Source organism: Rhinopithecus bieti, unplaced genomic scaffold, assembly GCF_001698545.2.
Source record: "Rhinopithecus bieti isolate Rb0 unplaced genomic scaffold, ASM169854v2 scaffold_14229, whole genome shotgun sequence".
NCBI lineage: Eukaryota > Metazoa > Chordata > Mammalia > Primates > Cercopithecidae > Rhinopithecus > Rhinopithecus bieti.
The window spans coordinates 1,992,560-2,000,900 of NW_016807978.1; the positions used below are offsets into that span (position 1 = coordinate 1,992,560).

Below are 8,341 nucleotides of genomic sequence, written 5' to 3' on the forward strand. Positions count from 1 at the left end.
ATTAGCTGGGTGCGGTAGCACGCGCCTGTAGTCCCAGGTATTCGGGAGGCTGAGGCAGGAGAATCGCTTGAACTTAGGAGGAAGAGGTTGCAGTGAGCCGAGATAGTGCCACCGCACTCCAGCCTGGTGACAGAGCGAGAATCTGTCTCAAAAGAAAAAAAAAAAAAAAGAACTACTGCTCTAGCTTATTTCAGCTTACTCTCTGACCTTCCATTTAGATGTTATTTATTTATTTATTTTGGAAGCTTTTCCTGACCAGTTGGCTTGGACGTAGGCTCCCTTAATAATCCTCTTCAGCTAGTACTAGCAGCTCTTTTCAAGGCCATTGTATTTTTTAAAAATATAATGGTTTTACTGAGATAATTAGCATATACTGCTTTAGCATATACTGCTCACCTCTTTAAAATATATAATTTTTAGTGTATTCATATAGCTGTGCAACCATCACCAATCAATTTTAGAGCATTTTCATCACTTCCAAAAGGAACTCTGTACTTATCAGCAGTCACTCTCCATTTTCTCCCTAATCCTTCAGCCCTAGTAGTAGGCTGGAGCAGTAGCTCACTAATGTTGCTGTGAACACTTGTGTACAAGCTTTTGTTATATGTTTTATTTTTATTTTTAGAAACAGAGTATATTAGTCTGTTCTCACATTGCTGTAAAGAGCTGCCTTAGACTGGGTAATTCATGAAGAAAAGAGTTTTAATTGACTCATAGGTCTGCAGGCCTAACAGGAAGCATGACTGGAAGGCCTCAGGAAACTTAACAATCATGGACCAAGGCAAAGGGGAAGCTAGCACCTTCTTCACATGAGAGCAGGAGAAAAAGAGAGTGAAGGGGAAAGTACTACCCACTTTTAAGCAACCAGATCTCGTGAGAACTCATTCATTATATCGAGAACACCAAGTGGAAAATCTGCCTCCATTATTCAATCACCTCCCACCAAGTCCCTTTCCCAACACTGGGAATTACAACTGGACAGGAGATTTGGGTGGGGACACAGAGCCAAACCATATCACAGGGTCTCACTGTGTTGCCCAGGCTAGAATGCTATAATAGCTCACTGTAATCTTGAACTCTGGGCCTCAAGGCATCCTCCTGCCTTGGCCTCCCAAAGTGCTGGGATTACAGGCATGTGCCACTGAGTCTGGAATGGATATATGTTTTCAACTGTCTTGGGTATATACCTAGGAATGAAATGTCTGGGTCTTATGGTGACTTTATGTTTTACAGTTTTGGGAACTGACAGCCAGTTTTTCAAAACATTTTTGTTTTTTGAGACAGGGTCTTGCTATGTTGCCCAGCCTATAGTGCATTGACTTTTCACAGGCTTGATCATAGCATAGCACACTGAAGCTTCCACCACCTGGCCTCAAGGGATCCTTGTGCCTCAGCCTCCCAAGTAGCTAGGACTATAGGCCAGTGCTACCATGCCTAACCTAAAGCATTTTATATTCCTACTAGCAGGGTATAAGGGTTCTAATTTCTCCATACCCTTGTCAACACTTGTTATTTTCTGTCTTTTTGAACATAGCCCTTCTAGTGGGTATAAAGTGGTGTCTGCTTGTTTGTTTGTTTTTTTTTTTTTTTTTTTGAGATGGAGTCTCACTCTGTCACCCAGTCTGGAGTGCAATGGCGTGATCTCAGCTCACTGCAGCTTCCTCTGCCTCCCAGGTTCAAGCGATTCTCCTGCCTCAGTCTCCTGAGTAACTGGGATTACAGTCCTGTGCCACCATGCCTGGCTAGCTTTTGCCATTTTTAGTAGAGATGGGGTTTCACCATGTTGGCCAGCCTGGTCTCCAACTCCTGACCTCAAGTGATCTGCCTGTCTTAGCCACCCAAAGTGCTGGGATTATAGGTATGAACCACCGCACCAGATGTTTTTTTTTTTTTGTTTGTTTGTTTTTTTGAGACAAGGTCTCACTCTGTTGCCCAGGCTGGAGTGGAGTGGGATGATCTTGGCACACTGCAACATGTTGCCCAGGCTGGTCTTGAACTCCTGGGCTCAGGAGATCTGCCCACCTGGGCCTCCCAAAGTGCTGGAATTATAGATGTGAGCCGTGGTTCCCGGCCTCCTTGTGTTCTTTTTTTTTCCCTTTTTTTTTCAAGATGGAGACCAAAACAACAACAACAACAAAAAAAACAAACAAAAAACAAAACAGTCATTCTTTTGCATATGGATGTCTAGTTGTGCTAGTACCAATTGTTGAAAAGACTGTTCCCACCATTGATTTGTCTTGGTGTTTTTGTTGATGTAAATGTGAGGGTTATTGATTTATTTCAGGATTCTCAATTGTGTTTGTTTATATTCTTATCCTCTATGAGTATGCCCGTAGGACCACTGTTTGTGCCAGTAGGGCTATTGTGCTTTACAGAAGAAATTTAAGAAAAATCATTTTTTTCATTAAAAGTCATGTTTACTAATCTAGCATCATAATTCCAGTCTTAGAACCTCCCATGCAGTTGGAAAGGGAATATGTGAAGAGGTGAGAATGTTGGAGATGTAGGGTAGTTCTCAAATTGAGGCCCCATTTTGCTTGCTCTAAAGCCGAAAACACAGGTTCTAGCAAAGAAGAGGAGCCCAGCGGCTGGAGATGAAAACAAAAGCTTTTGGTTCAGATGGTAAAGGAGGCCCTCAAGAGCAGTAGAATCAGTGTATCTGGAAGGCAGTGCTGGAAGCATTCTCATGAAGTAGGGGGTTTCTTCCTGGCATCCAAGTCCTTTTTAATTTCTTCAAGTTTTTTAGCCAGGTTTGGTATGTCATAGTTCTGAGCCAGATACATTCCAACCACGTTGCCCAATGTAAATCCAAGCAGGAACTGGAACATGATGTTGGTGGGAGGGCCAGGAGGGCGCAAAGGGCTGCTGCAGCTCCGTGGGCCGGTCCGAGCCTGCTTCCCCATGCACGCGGCGCGGAACCGCACCCCCACCTCCTTTTTTTTTGAGTCGGAGTTTCGCTCTGGTCGCCCAGGCTGGAGTGCAATGGCGTGGATCTCGGCTCACTGCAATCTCCGCCTCCCGGGTTCAAGCGATTCTCCAGCCTTAGCCTCCCTAGTAGCTGTGATTATAGGCGTCAGCCACCACGCCCGTCTAATTTTTGTATTTTTACTAGAGACGTGGTTTCACCGTGTTGGCCAGAGCTGGTCTCGAACTCCCGATTTCTGGTGATCCGCCCGCCTCGGCCTCCCAAACTGTTGGGATTACAGGCGTGAGCCACAGCGCCCTGCCAAGAAGAATCATTCTTTAACCTTAACTCAAAGCAACCAATTCAAGGGTTGGAATTACCCATCCCCTATTTAGAACTTTCAGCAGCGGTCTTCAGCATCAGTAGCCATCAAGACTGTGTTGGGTCGTTGATTTCTTGTTTTAAATCACGGTCATGTGTTTGGCAAGGGTGCTGGTTAACGGAAAATGTTAGTTCTAGAGCTTGAAGTACTGGCATTCAAATAAACGTATTTGGGGGTGGAAGGTTGATGAGCAAGGCTGGGAGGAGACAAAAGAAGTATCCCGGCTCAGTCGTCAGAGACGCGCAAGGTGTAATGGAGAGAGGAATCTAGGCTGTGAGAGTGGCTCCAAACATTGATACATGGAGCCAGGACTTTTGCTCCTGGGGGATGGCCCTAGTACTGATGCGCTGGACCTGGTCCTTGAAGGAGCCGACAAAACTGCCGTTCACCCGCGCGACCACCGGCAAAGCAGCTCCATAGCCCGCCCCTCCTCTTGGCCGCTCCCCCACCCATTTTCCCGCCTTGTCTTTCCTCTCTTCTCTCTCTCCCTCCTCCCTGCGCGTAGCGGAAGTGACGCGAGGCGTAGCGGAAGTTACTGCAGCCGCGGTGTTGTGCTGTGGGGAAGGGAGACGGATTTGTAAACCCCGGAGCGAGGTTCTGCCTACCCGAGGCCGCTGCTGTGCGGAGACCCCCGGGTGAAGCCACCGTCATCATGTCTGACCAGGTACCGGGCTGGGAGCTATCCAACGGCGGTGGCCAGGGCCTTCCCTGCAGGTCTGCCTGCCGCTAGGCTGGGGTCGGGGATGGAGGCGCGGGGGAGGGGAGCGCGGAATGGGGAGGGGCGGCTGGTGGGGACTGGGCAGGCGAGGGAGGGGAGCCGACTAGGGCCGGAGGTGCCGGGGCCTGCTGCGGGGCTCCCGGAGCCTCCCGCCCCTCTCCGGGCTCGCTCATCACCCCCTGTACCCCAAAGCCTCTGGTCGCGGCCTCCCTCATGTCGTCCCACTTCTTTCTCCCGGGTCGACCAGGTGCAGAGCCCCTCTTCCACCTCCCTGAGAGGGTCCCTGGAGGACCCGTGCATCTCCCTCCAGAGGACTGATCGCAGAAGCAGGGCCCTAGGCCTCAGTTATGTAACGGGAGAGAATCCCTGACTGGGAGGCTCCGTGGCCCTGAGAAGCGGCTGGACTCTCCACTTTGTGCTGCTTCGTCGGGAGGGCGTGGGGCGGCGAGGGAGGGAGACGTCCGATGTTGTTGGGAATCCTGCCTCCGTTCGGATTGGAGCTAGGGCAAGGATGCCGCTGCTCTTCTCTGAGTCTTTTCCGTGTGGGGTGCAGAGCTGTCGCCTCTTTACTGTACTTTCCCGTTTCTTACTCGGGATTGGTTCATCCCAGCTCTCCAGTTGTAAGAGAGCATTTAAAATAACCAGGAAAGAAAATAGAACTAAACTGCTACAGCAACAAAAAGCGTCTCACCTGGGCATTAACCTGAAGCAGGCTCATATTTTTGAGGAAAAGCATAGGAAAACTTTGTGTATGTAGAGTAGTTGCAGAAAGTTGCCTGGTAAGGCAAAGTGCTCCAGCTCACTGTTAGTATCAATAATTTACTTGGGATTTGCACTTAATCAGGAGTGATCGATTTTCCCTAAGCTTTTCTTCCTCATCCTGTTCTGATTAACCACCTTTATGGCTAGTTTTAATTCATAAAGTTTTGTCTGGTCTTTTGTTTGCTCAGACGACTTTGACTTTTTTTTTTTTTTTTTTTTTGAGAGGGAGTCTCGCTCTGTCGCCAGGCTGGAGTGCAGTGGTGCGATCTTCACTCACTGCACCCTCCGCCTCCTGGGTTCAAGCAATTTTCGGGCCTCAGCCTCCCGAGTAGCTGGGATTACAGGCACGCACCACCACACACAGCTACTTTTTGTATTTTTAGTAGAGACAGCATTTCACCATATTGGCCAGGCTGGTCTCGATCGCCCGACCTTGTGATCCGCCCGCCTCGGCCTCCCAAAGTTGTTGGGATTACAGGCATGAGCCACTGAGCTCGGCCGACTTTGACTTTTCCATTATTTTTGGACTTTTATTCGTTTAGTGGTATTCAGAAAACTATTTTTCATTCAACTCCACGATGTACTTGAACTTTTAAATTTAACACACCTATTCCCTTGGCTTTTAACCCAGTTTTGTACCATTTGGTGAGAGCAAGTGAGGTTTTTGCAGATTTGTACTATTGTACAAAATGTATACTTAACATTTTAAGGCTTAACCCTAATCTAGATTGATTTTGGATGGATCTACTTACTAATAATCTAGATTAATTCCCAAATTGGCATTATAAGTGTTTCCCTAGGTAGTTGTTTACTTGGTTACTAGGAAGAGAAGTATAGGTGTAAATGGTTAGTTTCATCATCCTTTTATTTTGCTTCTCAGGAGCGTCTAGGAAGCATTTTGAAATTTACTGTAGACTGATGAAAGAGCAACATAAAGAAATAATTATAAAATGTAGACTTTATTGCTCCATTTTGAAGTCAGGTCATTTAAGAGAGACATAAAGAAATGAGGGACCTAGGATACAAATACATTCTTTTATTTCATGTTCATACTAGGACATTATTTGTCTTTTTCACTGTCATTCTTTTATGAGTGTTCAATGGACATTTCTAGAAACTAACGTGACCTGTGATAAAACAAATTAAATGTGGAAGCAGATGTGAAAATCCAGCTGTTTTTATTAAGTCAGACATTAAAGAGATTTGCAAAAAAGTGTAACAGTTCCACTCTTTCATTAATTTTGTTTTGAAAACTATTTTCAATAAAAATATGTATTTGTTAACATATAACAGGTTTGTTGGTATTTTAAAATGAATTAATATTTAAGACATTTCCCAGTTTTCAGTGTTTAATACTGGAAACATCAATAGATGTAACCAACCTAACAAAAGCTTTATGGGATTCTAAATAAATTTAAGTGTAAGATTCCTGAGAACAAAAAGTTTGAGAATTGTTGCTGTAGGCTGATTGACCAACATCATTATTAATAATTAGGACTCGCCGGGCACGGTGGCTCATGCCTGTAATCCCAGCACTTTGGAAGGCCAAGATGGGGGGATCACTAGGTCAGGAGTTCGAGACCAGCCTGACTGACATGGTGAAACCCTGTCTCTACTAAAAATACATAAATTAGCCGGGTGTGGTGGTGCGCGCCTGTAATCCCAGCTACTCAGGAGGCTGAGGCAGGAGAACTGCTTGAACCCGGGAGGCAGAGGTTGTGGTGAGCAGAGATCACACAATTGCATTCCAGCCTGGGCGACTGAATGAGACTCTGTTTAAAAAAAAAAAAAAAAAAAAAAGACCCAGTACATTGGCCAGGTGCAGCAGCTCACACCTGTAATCCTAGCACTTTGGGAGGCCGAAGTAGGGGAGGATTGCTTGAGCCCAGGAGTTTGAGACCAGCCTGGGCAACATAGAGAGACGTCGTCTCTACAAAAAATAAAATTAGTCAGGCATGGTGGCCTGTACCTGTAGTCCCAGCTACTCAGGAGGTTGACATGGGAGGATCACCTGAGCCCGGGAGGTCGAGGTTGCAGTGAGCCAAGATCATGCCACTGTACTCCAGCCTAGGCGATAGAGACCCTGATTCAAAACAAACAAGATCCAGTACAAGTTCAGTGTCGAGTGCTAAAGACTTAAAGAGTTATGAAGCTGAACCCTTAATCTTAAGAGGTTTATAAGTGAGAGCAAGAATCTCCAAATCCTGCACTGTTTAATATCAGCATGAGACTAAACCACTGTCCTAAAAAGACAACCTTAATTTGAATCAAGTTATTTTAGAGTGATGTAATTTTCTGAGGCACCTCTCAGAAGGTTATTGTCTGGTGCCAAAATAGTGAAATTTGAGTAATAAGGTTAAAATCGGTGGACATTAAATACACGCAAGACTTCAATTGCTGGGTTCTCCATTGATTAATGAAAAATGATTGTTTTCAGAATTTGAGTGAAACACTTCTTAATGGCTGAGTAGGGTGACTTACGTCTATAATCCCACCACTTTGGGAGACTGAAGTGGGTGGATCACTTGAGGCCAGGACTTTGAGACCAGCCTGGCCGACATAACTAAAGCCCGTCTTTACTAAAAATACAAAAATTAGCTGGGCCTGGGGCTCATGCATGTAATCCCAGCTACTTGGAAGTCTGAGGTGAGAGGATTGCTTGAGCCCAGGAGGTGGAGGTTGCGGTGAGCCGAGATCATGCCACTGCATTCCAGCCTGGGTGACAGAGCAAGACTGTCTCTAAAAAAAAAAAAAAAAAAAAAGAAAAGAAAAGGAAAAAAACAAAAAACTTTTTTTTTTTTTTTGAGATGGAGTCAAAAAATTAGCTACCACGCTCGGCTATTTTTTTTGTATTTTTAGTAGAGACAGGTTTTCACCATATTGGCCAGGCTGTCTCGAACTCCTGACCTTGTGATCCACCTGTCTCAGCCTCCCAAAGTGCTGGGATTACAGGCGTGAGGCACCGTGCCCGGCAAAAAACAACAACAACAACAACAACAACAACGAACCCACTTCTTTATAATTTTAACAATTCCAACATCATCTAGTAGATTTGTGTACCATTATTAAATAATCCTTTAAAACAAGTTCTAAACCTAAGGCCCATAGACCATAAAGACTGAAAGTTTGCTTACATTGTATGGAGTGTTTTGTGAGTATCCGTGCTTTTTTTTTTTTTTTTTTTTTTTTAAGATAGAGCATTGCTCTATTGCCCAGGCTGGAGTGCAGTGTGGTGTGATCTCGGTTACTGCAACCTCTGCCTTCCGGGTTCAAGTGATTCTCCTGCCTCAGCCTCCCTAGTAGCTGGGATTATAGGCACATACCACCACACCTGGCTAATTTTTGTATTTTTTGTAGAGATGGGGTTTCACCAGGCTGGTCTTGAACTCCTGATCTCAGGTGATCTGCCCGCCTTGGCCTCCCAAAGTGCTGGGATTACAGGTGTGAGCCCGGCCATATTCTTTTTTTTTTTTTTTTTTTTTAAATAGGAGAAAGGACCCATAGTCTCATCAGGGGTATGTGATTCCTCAAAATGGTTAAGGACCATCCTTTTTTTTTTTTTTTTTTTTTTTTT

The 8,341-nt window shown here is 45.3% G+C and overlaps 1 protein-coding gene across 1 annotated transcript; it reads right to left on the minus strand.

Moving 5' to 3' along the window:
* Window positions 1-2,401: 2,401 nt before the first annotated feature.
* LOC108537200 (uncharacterized protein C7orf73) lies at window positions 2,402-2,988 on the minus strand. Its single transcript, XM_017884373.1, has one exon. The coding sequence runs from the start codon at window positions 2,901-2,903 to the stop codon at window positions 2,685-2,687; it is 219 nt and encodes a 72-aa protein (XP_017739862.1). The 5' UTR covers window positions 2,904-2,988; the 3' UTR covers window positions 2,402-2,684.
* Window positions 2,989-8,341: the final 5,353 nt, after the last annotated feature.

Excerpts from the sequence above, each read along its gene's own strand:
- LOC108537200 (XM_017884373.1), bottom strand. The coding sequence starts at position 2,903 with ATGGGGAAGCAGGCTCGGACCGGCCCACGGAGCTGCAGCAGCCCTTTG.